General features: G+C 36.6%; 1 protein-coding gene across 4 annotated transcripts in view; it reads right to left on the bottom strand.

Moving 5' to 3' along the window:
- The window catches only part of ARHGAP21 (Rho GTPase activating protein 21), a 107,476-nt gene that overhangs the window by 9,990 nt on the left and 76,749 nt on the right, over positions 1–20,737 (bottom strand). For 3 of the 4 annotated variants that reach the window (XM_030445010.1, XM_030445009.1, XM_030445011.1), the window contains 8 exons: positions 16,096–18,046; positions 4,603–4,761; positions 4,364–4,466; positions 4,238–4,274; positions 3,567–3,692; positions 2,265–2,549; positions 1,167–1,231; positions 938–1,086 (listed from right to left, as the gene is read on the bottom strand). In XM_030445010.1, the coding sequence (XP_030300870.1) occupies positions 938–1,086; positions 1,167–1,231; positions 2,265–2,549; positions 3,567–3,692; positions 4,238–4,274; positions 4,364–4,466; positions 4,603–4,761; positions 16,096–18,046 (2,875 nt within the window). Of the gene's footprint in view, positions 1–937; positions 1,087–1,166; positions 1,232–2,264; positions 2,550–3,566; positions 3,693–4,237; positions 4,275–4,363; positions 4,467–4,602; positions 4,762–16,095; positions 18,047–19,511; positions 19,542–20,737 lie in introns of all 4 variants that reach the window. The other variant, XM_030445008.1, reaches the window with a different exon arrangement.

Below are 20,737 nucleotides of genomic sequence, written 5' to 3'. Positions count from 1 at the left end.
GTATTATCTATCCAAAAATCAGATTAAAAGTTCAGTTTCTGTGTTTCTCTTCTATACAACAGCAAATTACAATAGCAAATACAATACTACTTCCATCTTATTCAAGTACTTCTAGAAATACTCTTGCAGCAGATTTGATATCTACTTAGCACCTGCAAAGGAATGGTAATGTAAACCAGAGTTCCCTAACAGCTTAAATCCAAGGCAGAATTGTTCAAAAGTGGTTGATCAGAAGTTATTGCTCAACCAGTTGCTTGGATTTGTAACCAACACCCTTATAAGCAGGCTGCTCAGAAATACCACACATTTACACATTCTGAAAAAAGACTAGAAGTATCTTACAACATCTGATGGAGTTCAGTAACAGATTTAAGTCTGCAGTGTCAGCTCATAGAAAGACTTTTTTATACAGCTCAGTAAACATTATATTGGTCTTGGAAAAATTACTACAGTTCCAATCCTGCATTTTATGATTAAGGACAAAAAAAAAAAAGAACTTCTCTACTTATAGAACACTTCAGTCGAAAACTTTGGATTTTTAACAGCATATTTCAAATACAAATTTACCTTGTCACATCCAAGTCAGCTGGAGACAAAAGTATGAATTTCAGCCAAAAGTATTTCCAAAGCTTGATAAAATTTCCATTGCAAGAAGTTTAACACCTACAATTTTACTACTGTTAACACTATAAATGAGAGAGGACTGGAATACAAAGCTTCAGGGATCTGAGAAGACCTAAACTATATCTAAGGTACATCTAAATGAAGTAGTTAAGAGAAATCAGTTATTTTAGTTGTAGCTTGAAAAAAATAAACTGGTTAATACCTAGTTTGCACCTGTATTTGGGTGATTTCAAAAAACCTGAGAAAGGCACCTCAATGGCCTCACCCTAGGGCCATAAGGAACTGAAGAAATACACAAAACCTTTACACAGACCTTTAGTGAAAAGTTTCCTTTCAGACTCATCCTTAGGAGAATGTGGACTTTGGGTCCTCTGCTCTGCTTTGGTTCCAAGCAGAGTCTGTCTGATACTTAGGCTCTGGCGAGGTGTTTTGGGAGATGGCTCTGTTTTGCTGCTTGAAGAACTACAAGATACATAACTTCAGTAAGAAGACGTCAGATTAAGTAGTGTACAAAAAGTCTTGGTGGCATATAATTCACCTACCTCATCATTGTGTTGTATTCTTTAATCCTTCGACTAATGAGATCTCTACTAGTGACACCAGTATCCTACAAAACAAATTAAGACCTAATCAATCTTAAACAATACAAACCTTTTTTTTTTTTTACTTTAAGAATACAATTAGCTCTTCCTGTCAATCAACTGCATATGAAAGATTAACATTTTAATACAGTTAAAAAAAAAAATCTTAGAAGCAGTCCTTGTGAACAGGACACAACACTTAAAAACCATGAGAAAACCAAAAGTAATTACAAACTAAACGCTGCTATTAAGCTTCTTTTTTTTTCCAAAGCAATACAATCTGATGAAATCCTGTTGAATTAACAGTAGGTTTTAAACACATCCTACTACTCTGAAAAACCCAATCATATGTACACATAAGTACTGATATAAGCACTTATTACTACACATGCACCTGAAACAGCCATGAATTCGTGTGATTTTATCCATCTGTCTAATAATATTTATTAATCCATTTACCTTTGAATAATTATTTCAAATCTAAGTAGATGCACATAATCCTAGAAATGAAAATACTCCTCTGCTGCTTCTCACCAAAATGAAAATGCACAGAGGACTACACAGATAGATATGTTATATACAATAGTATATGTTTGCCCTTTGTAATTAGCATAAACATTTAATTCACAGAAACATCAACATTTAATCAAAGGAAAAGGAATCCTTCAAAGTTTAACATTTAACAACTGAGAAACTCACACCGTACCACTGCACACATTACTTTAAAATTCAAGTCTGAAGACACAACATCGTTTCTAACACTGAAATTATCTTTTAAAAGGATTTTTGAAAGATAATTTTAACACAAATTGTATATTTAGTCAAAGTGGCAATGATGTTATGTAATCTACTTCAGAAGACTCCTCTCTCTTAACTCTTTTACTGAGTTACCTTGCTTTTCACCTCATTTTCATGTACCTTCCTGTATATATTTTGGTCTATTGTTTAATGGCCAGTATTTTACTGTGTTCAGGTATTAAATTATAAAAGAATTGCATTCTCTTGTAATTAAAGACAGGAACTATGGCTCTTATCTTACATATTATATTATTCAATTACCTCATCATTTAAGTTGCTGTTGTCTTGTATTGCTTTAATCCATGCTAACATGTTATCTCTGTCCTCAGCTTGAAACAGATACTCGCATTCTGATGTGGTGAGTCTAAATACATTTTTCCTCTTGGTTTCACAGTAAGAGATGTCTATCAAACAAGCATTGATGCTTATAGGTTGTTCTTCTTCAGATGGGGTCACTTGTTCCTTTTTATCTTTGTACAAATAAAGTGAATGACCTCGAAGAACAACATACAGTTGCTTCCATGGTCGAATGCTCCCACCAACTCGCTGAAACACATCAAATGGTATGTCAGTTTGTTTGTTTGTTAAAATGAATGTTTCTAGATTAAAAAAAAAAAACTACCTGCAGAGGTTTTAAAAAAGAAAGACTAACCACCTACCTATACCATTTTTAAAAATGACCTGAGGAAAGACCATACAAAAGTAGTCTTTCTGCTCTCTGTTAGATGAGCAAATTGCTCAGTAGCCTGCTCTTCCTGATCATACATTTCATAGAAGCATTAACACAAGTATATTAAAAAAAATATTTACTCGACCCCTGCCCAAACCTTCTAAACTTCATTCCAATCAGACTTGTATTTACACACCACTGCAATTCCAAACTCCCAATTTGCCCCATTACTCTGTCCTTGTGCAGAAGGTTAATCTGAACTCATCTTCACAACATTCACATAAACCACAGCTTTTTTCAAACTACAATTAGAAAGAGATCGATTCTTATAACTTAATTAGTCATTAGAAATTAGTTTGCTTCCCTGATGCTTTGAAATGTAAAGTTAGAATGGCAGAATTAATGAGATTGGAAAAGACCCTCAAGATCATGGAGTCCAAGCTACTAAGAGTTATCCTAACACTGCCAACCAACTCCACCTCTAAACTATTTCCCTGAGCACCACATCTACACATCTTTTAAATACTTCCAGTGATGGTAACTCAACTACTCCCCTGGGCAGCCTGTTCCAGTTCCTGATAACCCTTTCAGTGAATATATTTTTCCTAATATCTGACCTAAGCCTCGCCTGGCATAACCTGATGTCATTTCATCCAGTCTTATCAGTTCAGGAGTTCACAAGACAGATCAGAAAGCAGACTGTAAAAGAAGCTGAGGAATTCACTAAAATAAAATCTATGTCAAAATCTAAAATTTTATCAGCCTTGTTGATTCTCAAGTCCCTCAAATTTTAATTAAAAAAAGCAAAACAGAATGGTTTTAGGTTTCTTATCTTACATTTCTACCAGCCTAATATTTGTGCTAGAATATAAAAACCCAAAAACATGAGATACCTTTCCCTTGTCTGTAACAAGCTGACGAAAATGGAGCCATCCTTCTTTGGAGGCATCACCAAAGACCTCTGAGGAAGAATCTTTTCGGGAACCAGAGTCTTCTGAAGATTTCTGGCTGTCTGGGACCTGTAGAAAACATCACAGAAAGAACCCCACAGTGTACTTCCCAATAAATTTCTCTGTAATCCCTACATTCAAGGTGTTTTTCTCTTTAAAAGCTGATACCTCACTCAGCAAAAAGCCTGTAAGAATATTCCTCTGGGAAAATTAAATTTCTAGTTTCCATACAACAATAGTGACCTTACATATCCCAAGATTACTTCTGAGAAACTACAATAGTCTTAGACTCTCATTATTAAGTTTTCACAAAAGCATGCCATAAGTATGCTTTTTTTACAGAAGCTGAGAAAAAATTTTAAAAAATCAAGGACCACGTGAGGAGCCTAATAAAAAAGAGACCATGTTTGCTTATGCAATACTTACACCACTAGTTAGGGAAAAGACTAAATATAAAAAAGTCATAATTAAGAACCATCTAATAAGCAGCCATTCCAATAAACTTTATGTCTGTGTTTAACACATCGCTTTGCATAACTGAGTTGCATAGTCCATACAATGTGTCACAGTAGTGTGTGTAAATCTTACAAGTCGTTAAGTACATATACACCTACCTTAATCCCCTTTAAACTAGATACATGCTTAATGGATCTGTTGAGAGAAAAACAAATATTAAAATGAGATTTCATGTACTTTAAGAAACAGATCTCCAAATTAACTGATATTTTTCCCAAACTTACGGTTTCACATCTTCTCTGTAGTCATCCAGTCCTTCATCATATGACTTTGATCTCTCAGTTTTGGCAGCAGGCTGGCTATCCAGGACACTAGGCCGGATCGATTCTACAAAATTTTTTTTAGTATTAAGAACCTGAATCCCATTTTTGGGAAGCAATAAAGTTTTCATAACTCTAAATTCTGTTTTCCAGAGTGTAAAAGGATAAAGCTGAATGAGAAAAATAATGAAATCAACACTCACCATGATCATGTGAAAGCTGTCGCCGAATTAAAGGGATTGGAGATGTGGGACTGGGAGGAACAGTTGTTACAGCTGGTGTTTGAGAAGCAGATGCAGAAATAACAGCAGAAGCAGGAATGTGTGCAATATCATGGTCAATACTAGGACTAGTCGGTTCATCTACAAAGGTAATATGCCACACGTTAAATTAATATTAAATACATTTTATTTATCATTATTAAATACATACAGCTCCAACTGGATAGCTGTCTATACTTCTCAGTATAGGGATACCAGGTTAAGTATCTTCAGCAGAAAGTCTTTCAAACAAACATAAGGGTTCAATTCATTCACATTATCAAATGTGGGTTTTTTTCCTTTTTTAAGAAAGACAAGCCTATTTCATTTTGTAAGAGAATTAACTGCACATTAGAGATAAGAGCAAAGAACTTCATATCTGATTACAGATTTTGCTGTGAGTGAATGAAAGAGGAATGATTTGCTGAACACCTGTATTATATTTTCAAAAAAAACACTTGTATCAGTAAGTCTAAACTCAAGAGGCAGGTAAGTACAATTTCCTACAATAAAACATGGGCATTCAGACTACTGATAACAGTTTGATTTAAACTGTTTAAAGTGTTCAAATAATAAAGGCAAATTACAAGCAAAGCATTTTTCCAGCACCCAAAGAACCAATCCCCCCATCCTCCATCCAATCAAATAAAGAAGCAAATATTCATACTTTTGAAAGATGGAACTACTACATACCAATTAGTTCTTCCACTAATTGTTCATACAAACAATTGCATGCCATACACACCCAGCACTTCCCAGTCTCAATAGCCACAAGGGTCATCATGAATGATTCCAGAAGGCTTGAAGTATCTCCTCCCGTATTTAACTTGTGTTTTACAATATGGAATTGCAAAGATGCATTTGCAATAGTTCTGAGAAAAGAGTCAGAGCACCTTCTAGAATACATTACTAGGACTAGAAAAATAATTCTACTTCATGCTCTAGCAGAAGAGGGGATGGTGAAGGAAAGAAAAAGGAGAGAAAAATCAAGTCACAAGCAGGGGCTGAACCGTACTGCCATAATGAATATGAATGTATTCTAGGTGCTAAGAATTATAATATGCAGAGCTACTGAAAAGCCTATTGAAATCAATGAACACTCACAGACAGAGGTTTATTCTTTGCTTTGTGCAAACACAACTGCATGTGCTGCATTGTGCTTTTCCAACAGCCACTAATAGTTCTGTTAAGGCAGCACTTGTACATTGCCAAATTTTGAATGTACATTTAAAACAAGGCAATAAAAAAATTACAGTATAGGACAGCCCTAAATTGTATGGAGTGGAAATTTTTTATTTTTTTAAATTATAGGCCAAAAAAGCCTGCCACATGAAAACATCACTGCAAGCTAGAAACCATCATAAAAAAGGAAAGCAAATGAATTCACAGCAGTGTGATACAATTAAAAACATCTTAACATTTTGCTTGCATCCTCAGTGATAAAACAGAAATGTTTATAGACCTCTTCAGCAACCAGGAGTCAGAAAAGAACCTCAGTTACACTTGATTTCAGAACTACAATAGTTCACTGTCCTATTGCCTTTTATCATTGCACAGCTTCCCTACAGCAAACCCTGAACAAACTCACTGAGCACTCTTTAATTTACAGCATGCTAACTGGAAGTGCTCAGCTTTAAGTTACTTATATTACAGACTTATCTCAGAATGTCACAGTTTCTACTCCCAAAAGTTGCAAAAATGCTAGTGCTTGGAATAAATCTGCACAAGCTGGGAATTTGAAAGCGTTCAGGCACCAATACACATTTTCTAACAACTCTTAAATCCAAGAATTCAGCTGAGGAAAAAGTTCCTAGGTCCTTGAAAGCAACAATAATTATTCAAATTGTTATTACTTCACAATAGAACTAATCAAGATGAATCAAAACTGGTCTTAGAAATAGGCAAGCTTTAAAGAAATTGTAAATGACATTGCTACAGGAGAGAAATAACTGTTTAATCCCTCAAGAGGTTAAAGGTCAGCTAGCAGTAAATTTTTACATAATAGTCATTATAAAACAAACCATGACATAAACCATACAAGTTACTGCCTCCTAATTTAATACACTGGCAAACTCCACTGCTGCTGACCAATAAACACCAAAACCTAAACGACTACCTATATCACTTGTATTTTGACTTTCCTCTTTGATGCTTGCATTATTTGTTTCTCTTCCCTGGCATATTTGCACCTCAAAATTCCTCAGTCCTTCATGCAGCATGCAAAAGAATGCATTCAGCTCACCAATCAATGAAAACTGTCCAGAACACAGTGAAGTGTTCAGAACAAACAAGGCAGAGAAGCCACGCGGAAGAATTTCTTTCAGTTTGTCATCTCAGGGATTGCCGATGTTCCCTGTAACAAAATGTTAAAGACTCCAGGACTACTTGCAGTCTAACTTTTCATTTGAGAAAAGGACACTAATAAATCTGTTCTGTACTACTGTCTATGAAGTGACCTAAAAGGCTAGCCACTGGAAAATGAGCCAGTCTGGTGACAAGACCTTTTCCGGCATGGGGGATGCCGCTTGTCACCTCTATTTGAACACAAGCATGCAACTGGTCGGCAGCTGAATGTGGTCATTTTCAGGAAGAGACTTTCAATGCAAAAACACTGATGGGAGTAAGACACTTAAAACAGGCAACACAGCTTTAAACACAGGTAACTTCCATTAACTGTTCTGCTAGCTAAAGCAGAGAGGAATTTATGTATCAACACAGTTGTCTTCCCGTGCAGCTGGAGACCAGGGACCTACAAAGAGAGGAAGCATCTGTACTTGATGTTAAGTGACCTGGAAAAATACTAACTTTCTGACTCTGAAAAGACACCAATTTACACTGAATAGGCTCAGAGGCAGAATGAGAGTGATTTCAAAACTGATGATTACATGAGTGAGAAAGCATGACAAAGTGGACGTACTAACCCCACTCTGTGGATGAGGAACTAAGGAAGAAGAGTTAACCAGTTTCCCAAAGATCAAAAGGACTGAACACCAAAAAATAACTGAAGTACAGATGGGCATCATACCCTACACTATGCCACTAAAATGCAACTTCATAATGATTAATACAATATTTAATGCCTTTGTTTATACCTGAATCTCCTAGAATATTTCTTCAGCATTACACATGAAGTTTGAAACTGACAACCTGAATGCTTGAATGCAAAGCAGGGCACATCTACAGAACCTTAAATATAATTTAAATGAACCAATAAATCATTCAGGTGAGAGCAAACCTTGGAAAGTTTCTGAACCAAGCTTCCTCCTCTGAGCAAGGTTAGCACTGAGTTCAGAGCTCCTGCCCAACAAGTGGAAAACAGAAGGATATGATTCTCTTCTGCATGCACAACTTGCTTTTTTTCCAGTTAATATGAACCTCTCCCAGTCCTCACGATCCTTCAAAGTTGATAGTATCTCTGCCATGACATCAGCCAATTCTCTTGGCACATTCAAATGCATTTCTTTGGGTCAGATGGATATGCATGGATTGTGCTGCACTACAGCCACTCTCAAGAGCTACCTGTTTACCCAAGCTGGTTATGAATGTGGGTTTTGTTTTTTTGTTGTTATTACGGAAATGGTTTCGTTAACTATCTCATAACATAAACATGAAGAGCAAATTCACAAACTAACTTTAGTCCAGAGATGCTAACCATCAGGGATGCTTGGGCTAGCATTAGCAGAGAAAGGTGATTTCTCCCACCAACCCCTGGGGATAGATTGCTAAATCCTTTTTTACTGGCAATAAAAAGTGATTGAAAAAACCCTAGCTTCCCAAGGCTAAAGTCATCTTTCATATTTATTCCCCTTTGGACATGGCAGTCCTGAAACTATCTCAGTACCTCAAAATACTCTAAGAAGAAACTGTATTATTTAGTAAGTGCAACAGACCATGTTACCATTTAAAACACTAATTAGGCATTTCAGTTAAAACAGACAAGGTAAGTGAATATGTGGCTATAAACGTTAATTCAACAAACATGTAGTTTATCAAAGACTATGTGATACCTAATTAAAAATTCAAATCATAAAAATTATGGGTGTGCAGTAACACACACTTGAAACAGCTTACAATTGCTTTTCACGTGAAGAATACTGAGACAGCATGCACCCCCAACCCCAAAAATTACTCAAGATGCAGTTTGCCAAACTACATACATTGAAGAGGATTGCTGTATTTTAATATTATTGACTTTCTGAAAACTACATCCAGTTCTTGGATTAGGTATGTGCTTAAAGATGCCTCACAGAACTTAATGTAATTTTGATTACTCATAAACCTTGGGGAATTCTAACAGTGATGACGCTTCAGAAAAAACCTCAGCCATCTGCAGAAAGCTACTGGGAGATAAGTCACAGTTTTCTATCTCCAAAGCAAAGGGCTAAAAGGGTAACTAAAAACATCATTCAACAGAGGCACAGCTGTGAAGTTTTCTATCTACTGAGATGGCATCTACCTGACAGCCATTACACAGTAAGTATTTTAACCACTGCCTCTTTATTTCTTCCATAATTTTCTCAAACAATTTTGAGAATTTTTTTGAGATGTACCTTAAAAATTCATCTTACATAGCAAGTTCATTTGCTTATGGCAGAAAGAACACACAAACCCATCCAGCTGCATTTGAAAACCTGCCAGGAAGACAATAAAACAAACAACCACATATACAACTTTAGGTGTGTAGTGAGAAGGCAAGAAATAACCAATAAAACAAGAATTGCTTAATAAAAAAACCCAACAACAAATAAACCAAGCAACAACAAAAAAATTCCTAACTGAAAATAAATAAAAGCCTGCAGCCTGCTATCACACATGGTTGTGCAAAGGACTAATAAATACCCCAAAGCAGCAAATTTTTTCTATGCAGATCTTGAAGAACAAGCTGCTGCATCTTACAGTTTGACTTGCAAGGGTAAAAGCTCTAACAATTAAGGGCTTCAAGCATAAAACACAATTTTGAAAGAAGAAACACTACTGCCTGGATTCATCATGACTTGTTACATCATTTTTCAAAAGAGAATCTTTTAAAAGGTTTTTGTTAGTTTTTAAGTTCTTCCAGCACTGACTGCCTTTACAAAGAACTTCTTCGTATATCTACTTCACGTACTTATCCTCCTGCTGCCAAAAGAATATAATGGAAACATCTCAGCATGCTGAGCACATTCATTTCTGTAAGCCACAGAAACACAGGACTGGAACAAGCCTCCTGAATCATCAAACCCACTCCTCTGCTAACACACCCATGTAAATAATATGTTGGTTATACTGACAGTTTCACACACACACACAGAAAAAGGCTTTCCAAGGTTATTTTTCATGCAAGACTATTCTTAAAATCTCATCTGTGGCAGCCTTTTGCTTATTTCAGTTTTGACTAAATGTGTAACCATCTTTCTATATAAAGCAATTTTAAATGTTTCTCTCGACTGTATTACCCCAGCACATTAAAAAAGCACAATCCTCAATATACTTTTCTGGGGGCCAAGAACCCTGATGGCATTCCTTGTCATTATTGAATTATAATGATATACTAAGGATGACTTATGTTTTGAACATACGACCCATTGCCCAGCAAATCTGCTTCTTCTAGTTAATTAAAATTCTTCTAGATGCTAAGAATTAACAACTTCAAATTTTAAGTTTTAGTTTAAAAAAGGAGTTTTGCGTTACAGAGGCATTTGAACAGTATTTAAAATGCTAATTTGTAATTTTGTGCTTTGGCTCCTATTCTTCAGAATACCACAATGATTTAAAAATTGTTCTTTGGATAAGAAACACTGAAACGTTCAGCCTGAAGCAATAGTGATTTGGCAGGCCACTGTAAAACTGTGAAAAAAACAGAAGATTGATGTTTATCACATTGATGATGGGTTAAAAGCTGTGCCAACGCTATCATTCAATAATGGGAGCAATAGTCCCTCAAAAACAAACATCTGTCAGCTATAATTTCTGTTGCATTTACATTTATACTTTTTTTAGTTTCATAGGAACTATTTTCATAGAAAATCTAGGCAGTAACGTGCAGGAAAAAAATATCACAGTGGCTGAAGATTTTCATATTCATCTTGACTTCTTTCTATCAGGTTTTGCTAAAATTAAAATTTCCTTAAAATGTGCTGTACCAACCATCTGTATTTAGCCACCATTTGCCCTTAAGGTACCCACACATTTTGGGTTGTTGATTCATGAACTCTGCTGAAGAAATCTGAGGTTTTGACTTTCTCTCTGCATGATGTTTATCTCCTCTCCCAAGAAGACAGAATGAATACAGCCTCAAATTACTTCTTTACTGTACAGTTTCTCCTAACCCTTCTCTATTGCTACCACCATAACCCCTTCTTTCTTTGAGTAGCATGGAAGCATAGCAATTTTCTAGTTTCAAGAAAATAACTGCATGCAGTATGTGTGTGTGTTCACATTCTCATCTTCTGCACTGGAGTCTAAGCAACCTGCATAGCATGGCATAAAGATGTAGAGGAAGGAGAGAAAAGGTATGACATGTATTTCACTTAAAAAAAAGCAGTAACCTTTTAAAACTAGTACTTGGGAGTTATGTACATGACTTATTCAAAGGTAGGTGCTGATAAGGTAAACCCTATACATCTCTACTTCCAACACTAGAGAAGAATGCCATCATACATGCAATAAAGATGCCTGAAAATTTTTAATAATGCTGAGTGTTTTAGAATGTTTCACCTTCTAATTCCTTAGTTAATTTATTTTCAGAAAAAAGTATTTGGTAACAAAAAAACAACAAAAAAAGAAGGTTGCGTAGAATTCACTAGAAGGCAGCAAAGTTTATCCTGTTAATCAACAAGTATCAAAATACTTTTATTATCACAGAAGGTAGTAGAAAAATATATATGGGAACAAAGTAAAAAAATATTTTTGTTTTTGAAAACCAGCATGAAGATCAGCTCTTAATGGTAAAGTGCCTGCTTACCAGCACAGAAATCACTATGGTTCATTGCCTGCACTAAATGTCAAAGAAAGAGAGATAAAACTGAGGGGCATGGAAAGGATGAATCAAGATTATCAGTTTGATGGTCACTCTTAGACTTGGATCAGAAATTCAGCCAGCAGGAGAGAGGTTTTTAAAAAACATACACAAAAAAGCAGAATAAATACCATGTACTTAAAGCTCTGAAACTCCTGGCAAATCTTTATCTAAATCAATGTAGGGTACTGGACAGCAAAATTTTACTGTAGTACGAAAGAGAATGGAGAAATTTATGAAGCACTTAAAATCACAATTGGTTCAGCAATGCTGTAGAGTGAAAATGGTTGGAGAATAAAAAGTACCAACACAAAGTATCATATCCTTGTCTTGTTCTTCCACCTTTCCTTAGGTATCAATTTCGGCCACAGAGGATTTTCATCTAACTGGGATGTTACCAAAGACTAGCTCAATATTTTTATCTGGTTAATATTCTCTGATTTATTAAAAAGTGAATTAATGGAATGAAGTGATATGAAATTTTTCTGGGGTAAGGATGTATTAGATATTTTCAAAACTGCATTTACACCTCTGAGGAAATGCCCTCATACTTCTCTGACACTGCCTGATGCCTAGAAGAAAACCTGTCATAGACTACAACCTTGTTTGATTTGAAAAAACAAAACAAAACACCTTAAACTTCAAGATGTTTTGTTTTGTTTTGTTGTTTTTCACTTGGGCTGAGTATTTTACAATCTATCCATTTACAAATAATTTCCACGTGACAACACACTTGAACGTTGGAAAGAACATTCACTATGTAGTAATGTAAACTGCACTGACAGCCACAAACACTACAATTAGGTTAAGGATTGAAGCAATTGCTCTAATTTCACTCACATGGGTAGTTTATTGAACTTAATCTGAGAGTTGGATTATCCTTTATTTTTTGTTGCTTTTATCCTGTAACAAATGATGAAAGAACAAAAAACCAGTCCTGAGCTACCTGCAAATCTCAGGCATGCACACAAGACAACTGTGTTTAAGAAATGTATTATAATAGCTATATTCTGAATCAACCTTTTCTCAACAGAATGTTAAACAGCATTCTAATTTTCATCCCCAGTACAGGTTAACACATCTAAAATTACCCAGTAGGTTAGAATTTATTGTCTGCTGTTCTCTATCAGAGAAACTGTGTAAAAATTACAAGTCTGAAAAAACATACATTGAGCGCCACAATTGCTAATCCCATTACTGATAGAGAAAAGGGTATTTTAACTACCCTACAGAACATGAGACCACTTCTAGGCAAAAGGAATAACCTTTTATTAGACTAACTGGTATAGTCTGAAACAATTTCAAGTATTTCAAGAACAGTTTTAATTTGGATCTGAAATAGAAACAGCAACTTCCCAAGCTAACCACAATAGCCTGCATTTAGTAGCACGTGGAAAGCCTGCAATACCAGGGTATAGTTTTCTGTAAAACTGGCAGCCTCCTCAACTCCCAGAACATCTGCAAACCTGAAGAGTTTGAGTGCACAATATTTTGTCTATTTTTTTTCAAATAGATCAATTTTTTCAAATATCTTTTTTCCTACAAAAGATACTACAAATAATTACTAGTTATGCTCTGAACACAACCTTCATTTTTATCAGCAAAAGCAAATCAAAATCTGATCTCAGCTTCAAACAGCCTTTTATGAAACTACTACTGTCAAAAGAAGTTCTTCAGCAACCCATTGTAACCCTTGCAAGAATCTACTGGAAGCAAGCTCAATGGCCACTTCGCTTGGACTTCCGTTTGTGGTGCAAGTCACTGTGCTTTTATAAAGAAATACTCTAATATCCTGATGTTGTGTTATTCTCCAGAGTAGGTTAGTCACAAAATACTGTGGCAGGAGCCAACTGTTGCTGGCTGCATTTCTACCAAAATAAGGTCTGGCCGTACCTCCTACTTCTAATGAGCAGAAAGTGATAACAAAAATAAACACAAAGTATTTAAAATGGCAATAATACATGAACTTGGAAGATATTTGCTCCAAGAATCTACTGTACAAATACCTTCAGTAAATGCTTTTATGAAATGAATTGTATATGAGAAAACCTAATACTGCAAAAAAAGAATTATGTTGATGTAAACATAAAGGGAGCAGAGAGGTTGCCCAGGTATGTCTTTTATTCAAAGTATCATCTTTCTCAATCATCAGAAAGAAGGAAGGGAAGAAAAACTAAAACCCCAATCCAGAACAGAAAACAGAAAAATCCAAGTGGTTTTTCTTCAGAAGAATTAAACGGTCTTTAGCTGAATTTCAAAGCAGACCTAGGGTTTTATCTGCCTGATTAAATATGGCTTTTTACACGTAAAGCTGTAATTAGGCATAATGATAGTGGAACAAGCAAATTTAGAATCATGCATGTTAATTTTAACTTCAGAAGATGCCCACTCTTAATGGCGTTTGATATTCTTCCTGATTAGAAAGGATTTTTTTACATCTTCAATGTTTTGGAGCTGTGGTGGAAATTCTTTACAGCACCTGTACAAGGACAAGAATTCCTTGCTAGGAAGGAAGCCACAAGTACTGTATTGGCTCAGACCATACCCTTGTTCTAGCAGCACCACTTTTTAATATTTCTGGAGTATTCAGGAAGTTCCAGTCCCTGAGGCTAAGGAGCTCCTCAGAACTCTCACAATCCATGGGCTGTTATACCAAGAGGCTGCAATGGAGGGTTCCAACTTTGTTTCTTCTGACCTGTTCAGCTGCTACCAGAGTACAGTACAATTGCCATGTTTAAGGCTTGTCTGAACTTGAATCATCACATTTCTCTAAAATCTGGAAGCATGCCACATATGTAAGAGTTCATGGCAAATCTTTGTCAAAATCCAGACAGGAGATTGCACAGAAAAGACTGGGCTTTATTTTACACAAACTTAATCTGACTTTTATATATTTAAATTGTACTGCATTAGAAAACCCACAGCAAGCAGTTCTAAACAACACAAATACTGCACGTAACTTAAGTCGAGGGCCCAACATTGATTTTAGGCATAGTATTAAATAACCTTGCACCAAAATGGGCTACACACCTTACAAACTTGTAGTAATCCTTAAAGAAAGATCAACAGGGTCTAAAGAGGACTTCAAAATTACAGTGCATTTAGTAACCAAAAAATTCTACACAATTCCCATTCAAAAAGAGAAAACAAATATAAACCCCACCTGCTAGCTAAGAAACCATCTTTGTTACATCTTAAGTTCTATCAAAAAAAACTTAGGTATTATATCTTTTGTATGATTCCCATTCTTTGATGCACACAAAGTTTCTTCACTAATTTTTGTTATTTAAACTAGCAGATCTCACAGATAATTCGAGGGGAAAAAACAACTGCTGCATATTCACAATAGCAGACAACAGTGCTAAGACAACGAATCTGTAAGTCCTTAACCTAATCTGTAGAAAAACTGAAAAATATTGTGTTGTTTTTCATGTACATGACTCTGAAAATCAAAATTCAGTATTTTCTGAATACTTATTGAAGTACACACAGTCAGGTATAAATCAGTCCATGTGGAAAAAGGCCTGAAAATACCTAGACTCCATCCAGAACTGAAGGAAATTCAACTGAACAACAGTGGGGCAAGGACAACATAGACATTGACCACTTGAGTAGAACAGAAATGCTCTGCCACTGTAGCTCTCTCTTCAGCAGATGACTCCATTTCCCCATGTATCCAAAACTGGATTTTTAATTATTTTTCTACTACTTACAATCCTTCCATTTGTTTATCTTTTCTTCCAAATTATGTCAAAAAATGTTCAGTCTCCTTTATAAGCTCCCTGTAATTAACTCCAGCCCACAGGAGAACGTGTCTTCTCACATTCCAGTCCTACAAACCCTTTAATTCATATCCACATTAGCAAATTCACTTCATTTTATTGCTGTCCTTTCACCTGAAACTGCTTTCCTCTCTTCCATATCCGTCTCAGAAAGCTTTCAGTTAACCTGTTCTGATGACAAGTTTTTTATTTTTGCACAAACTACACTTACTTGATTTACATCTGTAGTCTTCCTTTACTGGATTCCAAATATAGTTTATAACAGAGAGGTAAAAATATTTTGAAAGGTGATGCTAATGCTATTAGTCACACACATAATATCAGAGTATTATATGGAGTGATAACCAGATGTGGTTATATAAGGTAGCCTTCTCTCCAGGGGGTTAAGAAAAAGTCTAGAAAAATATTACATCACTGTCATCTTTTTTCACACTGATACTCCATGACAAAAAAAAACAAAAAACAAACAAACAAAACCCCTCACCACCAACAAAAAACTTTGTTTCACCAGGCTAGTATTACTCTACATGAGAAAACAGCCCCCATGCTCCTTGTCCTCAGGGTTTACAGAAACAGCAGTCATACACTTAGCAAGATGCTCTCCATCATCTTTAGCAGAGAAAAGAATTTGATGTAAACTGCAATAGTTTAACTCACCAATAAATGGAATAGAAGCCAAGGAGTCACCAGGTGGGCTGGAACCTGATGCTTTCCTTTCTTCTATTCTTTTTATGTGGACTTCTCTCCGAGCATCATTAGGTAACCAACAGGTGGTGTCTGAGGCTGCTTCTTGGTCATTTACAGCAAGAATGTAGGAATGATGCCTCAAAGGCTGTGGAGTTTGGTGGCCAGAGGGTGATTTGTCTCGCATGACCACTCTGTCTTTGTCATTTTCCTGACCATCCATTTGCAGAATTTCAGGCTCATGGACATCTTCCCTTTCAAAATCATGAATCTTTTGTCTGATGGAACCATCTACATTGTCAGAGGTAGTTAAGCTCTCACTCATTGGGTGAACAAGTTTGGTGGAAGCTGGAGACAGAGAGGAGGGTTGGATGGTTTTGCCAGTTACTGTTTTGTGATCCAGAGCACCTTCTGCTCGGATACTTGACTGTTGGTTTAACAGACCACACTGATGCAAGTGATTTACCGTTCTTTGGTCTTTGCTGGCAACAGCATCTAATCCCTGGTTAAGGGGAAAAGATGGTTTTGCTGCATAGGGAGCAGAGTTCTTCAAAGAGCTACTTTTAGAACTTCTGGCTGGTGTGAGAGACAATCTCTCTTGTGAAACAGCTGTAGGTTTTAAAACTCCACCAGGAGTCTGCAAATCTCGAGAAGACTGCAACATCTTTATATCTGGTGGAACTTTCTGAAAATGAGAACCAGGCAGAGAAGCTCTACTACCTGTTCTCCTGTTGTCTGAAATATAAGCACTTGGTGCCATTGAAAAATTTTGACCTCGAAGGGACATATGAAATGCATGCTGTCTAGATCTCTCATAAATACCTCGCCGATCATCTTGTTCAGTAAACCCTGTCCACTTGTAAGTCTTTCTCCTGTCTCCATTAGTATCTGCAATCAAATTATCAGAATGAAAATTTTCTAGCACTTCACCCTGTTTGCTGAGATAATCCCATGACCGAGCCCTATGATTCTTAGCATTAACTGAAGATGAAGTTAAAGTATCTTGTGAAGCACTTCGTGGCCACTCTTTCATCAACACAGGATCTTCAAGTCTCTCCTGGGAGACACTTCTCTGCCGGATCTGAACAGACTGTGGAACCCTGTCGTGAGAGGTGCTCCTGCGCCGTACCTGTGGAGCAGTGCGATTTGGCACCACCTGGTTATAATCAGTTGTATTCTGAGAAGCTGCTCTCAAACTATCCAATCTTTCCTGTATTGTTCGGGAGCCATACATGTGCATGCGCCTATTATCAATGTACTCTTTGTAGGTTTTGTAGGTCTTCCAGTCTATATGCTGGTGGGACGTTGGAGAACTGTAATGATTAGTGGAGACTGAGGGCGACTCTGTGACTTGAGCAGGAGATCTAGTGTTTGGGATTCCTTCAGGACATACTACATAATTTGAAGGTTTACTTAGTGTTCCAGTTGGATCAACTGGCCTTGTTATTGGAGTCTGGGGAAGTACGATGGCAGTGGACACTGAAGAAGACGGCGACGTAGTCCGTGCTTTTAGACTGGTTTGATCTTTTAAGCCGTATCTTACTTCCTCTGTCCTGTGTGATGGACCAGCATGATTATTTCTACATGATGGCAAATCTACAGCCTTCTCAGAAGGCACAATAACAGTCCTTACAGTTTCATTGCAAACACACACAGCTGTATTTGATTTTGCAATGTCTGTTGGTGATGGAGGCACTTGTATTTCCATTCTGTAGGCCCTCTCTGGCTGTGTCAATGCCCGTACAGGTCTACTGACTTGCTGCTTCCCTAGTGAGAAGTCAGAAGATAGCTTGTCACCAGCTTGTGCCATAACAGAAGCTGTGGATGTCAGGCGTGGGTAACATATTGGTGGTGGTTCGGGTATGTTGTGGGCATTGCCACTGTAGGCTTCATTGCCTTTCAGGTAGGCATCTTGGGAATACGCCTGTGAACAGAAGATTAAGTGAGTATTCAGTAGTGAGGGAGATGGAAAAGTTCACCATCTAGCATTTGCACTATAAGGCTTCAAGAGAGGGAAACAAGTACAAAATACACATTATCCATTGTTTTAGATAAAATGTTACTTAGAAAGATAAAAATAGCATTCCATCCCCTTAGTAAACAAACAGAACAAGCAAGAACACTACATATATTCTCTCCCTCAACAAAACTTAACTGATGACCAATTCTAGGAAATGTTGCAGACGGACACAGAGGTAGGTTTCCCAAAATCCACGAGCTCAAAACACAGTACTTTTCTCCCCCTTGATTTTGTTTTCTATCATGATGCTTCACACATTCTTCCTGTTTAAGCTTCATGTTGCCGGAAACCAGAATTCCACAGCAACTGAGAGATCAAAATGCTGCATAGTAGATTGAACTAGCACTAGAAATTTCTCTATTCTCTAAACTCTGTTCACTTAATATAGTGAAAAGTACACACAAATACACATGCACACAGTCCTCTAAGATGTCTTCTGCATAAAAGCTACTGTTTCAAAACATAAAATGAATAAATTGAAGCAGTAAAATCTTCGTTGTGAACCAACACCCTATAAGTCTTATATTTTACAGCCAGCCAGTATATGGCATAAATCTTACTGCAAAAAATATTAATAATTTGTAAAATTTACACTTTGAGGTACAAACAGTATGAAAATTCATATATACCCATAACTGTCCGTACACTGTTAAAACACAAACTAAATTCTCTAATTAATATCCTTATCTGCATCTTTATGTTAAAGCCTGGCTTCTGAGAATAACTGTTACATCACATTTAGTGTTTCTGTAGCCTTTTAGAAAAGCAGCATCTATCATTGTGAAATCAAGAGAACATTCAAATATATCAGTGAGAAAGCACACATCCCACTTAAACAATATCCTGTTATTGAAAAACTTTAGCATGACTTTGTTCAATTTAAACATAATGAAATAATGAGACAACATAGAGCTTGCCAATGCAACAGAAGATTATAATGATTTCTCAGGGCTTTTACACATTTAAGCATGGTATCGTATCACAGCATTCCCTCTCCAAATCATAACATGCTCAATTCCAGAATATCAGTGTGCCCTGCTTTAACACTAGACAGGTTATAAAAGCCCAGCTTCAGCCATAAAATTAATACAGAGCAAAGTACAGAGGAAGGCGAGGCATTTACAATATTGCTGCAATGTTATACCGAGCGTTAGTAAAGTGCAAAATATTAAAGCACACTGCAAGAAAACTGACCAAATAACACAGGCATAAACAACCAATTAAGAAATTAACATGATGGATAAAATTCTGCTCAGCCTATCTAGCTTACTTCCAAGCAAACTCGCCGTTTCATATTCTAGTTTCTCACAAATCATGAAGAAAAACATGCCTTACAAAACCAGAGAAATGGCTACTGTACATTTCTTACCAGTGCTGTGACATCCTTTGTAAACTGCAGCTGGCAGAAAACAGGAAAACATAGTAAAAGCTGCTTACAGATGTAAAGACAGAATTATGTTGTCATATTGATGTTGGATACAGCAAGCTAAAAATACAGCTACACCGATTTCACTGGAAGGTACCAACATAGGCAACGGGCAGTAGAGCATAAAAAATAACTTCAATCTCCTTGTGAGCATGTCCATCTGAGGCTTTCATCTACTCCTTGCATTTATCCTCTGCCCTTACAGAAGGCAAAATACATTTGTGCCATTTTGTCTTGGTGCATCCCTACAGCTGCCTGCAGAGAGCTCTGACTCCGTTCAACAAGGCTTCCCTTCTACTGTCTCTCCTTTCCCCTGGGCTGCTACCATCCCTGCTTCCTGGTGACGAAACAACGGATTTATTATGCATTTAAAACAGCACACCCCTTCCTCACATATATCTGAACACGACCACAAGCTGTCAGCTGACTGCAGCTGCTTTCATGCCGTACATCTGAAATTAGAGGAATGATGCTGCAGAAACAGTCTGCTCATGTGATTCGTTTTTTTTTTTCTCCTCCACTCGTAGTGAAAATAAAGCCAGGTTTCCACTGGCACATTTAATGGAGGAAAGGAACATACAAAGATAAATACTTCCAAATATTTAGCTAAATAGCTGTTTAAGATCTTGATAAGCCATAAGAATTACTTGAAATAATAATAATAAAAAAAAATAATAATAAAAAAAAGCCAAAACCTGAAAAATATGCTGAAGACCCAGAAAACAGAGCAAGAGACTGTTGCATGCAAGATAAATAAACAGGAAAAAAACATCCCCCCTCCATCTCCTTCAATCAAAAAACAACTAATACTTTACATAATAGATAAAACACTTTAAACACCCGGGATACACATTACACCACTATAAAATACACTGCACTTATGTTTTAGTAAAACATGTCTGTAACAATGCTCTGTTGCCTCTGACAGCAGAAAGGCTTCATTTCAAAACTGGTGTGATCTGACCACAGCTGAAGACTATAAAGGAGTATTACAAATCAGTTCTCACCACTTGACAAAATTTATTACAGATATTAAAATGTCTTCTTCAAAAGCCAGCATTTTCACAGGGTCCAAAATGAGTCAGCTGGGCTTCCCCCCTGCCTCAGGCCCCATGACTGCAGGTATAGCTGGACTGTCAGGTCCCAGCAACACAGAGCTACTGCAAAAA

Source organism: Calypte anna, chromosome 2, assembly GCF_003957555.1.
Source record: "Calypte anna isolate BGI_N300 chromosome 2, bCalAnn1_v1.p, whole genome shotgun sequence".
NCBI lineage: Eukaryota > Metazoa > Chordata > Aves > Apodiformes > Trochilidae > Calypte > Calypte anna.
The sequence above is the reverse complement of the archived record's forward strand: the minus strand, read 5'-3'. Positions and strand labels throughout refer to the sequence as shown.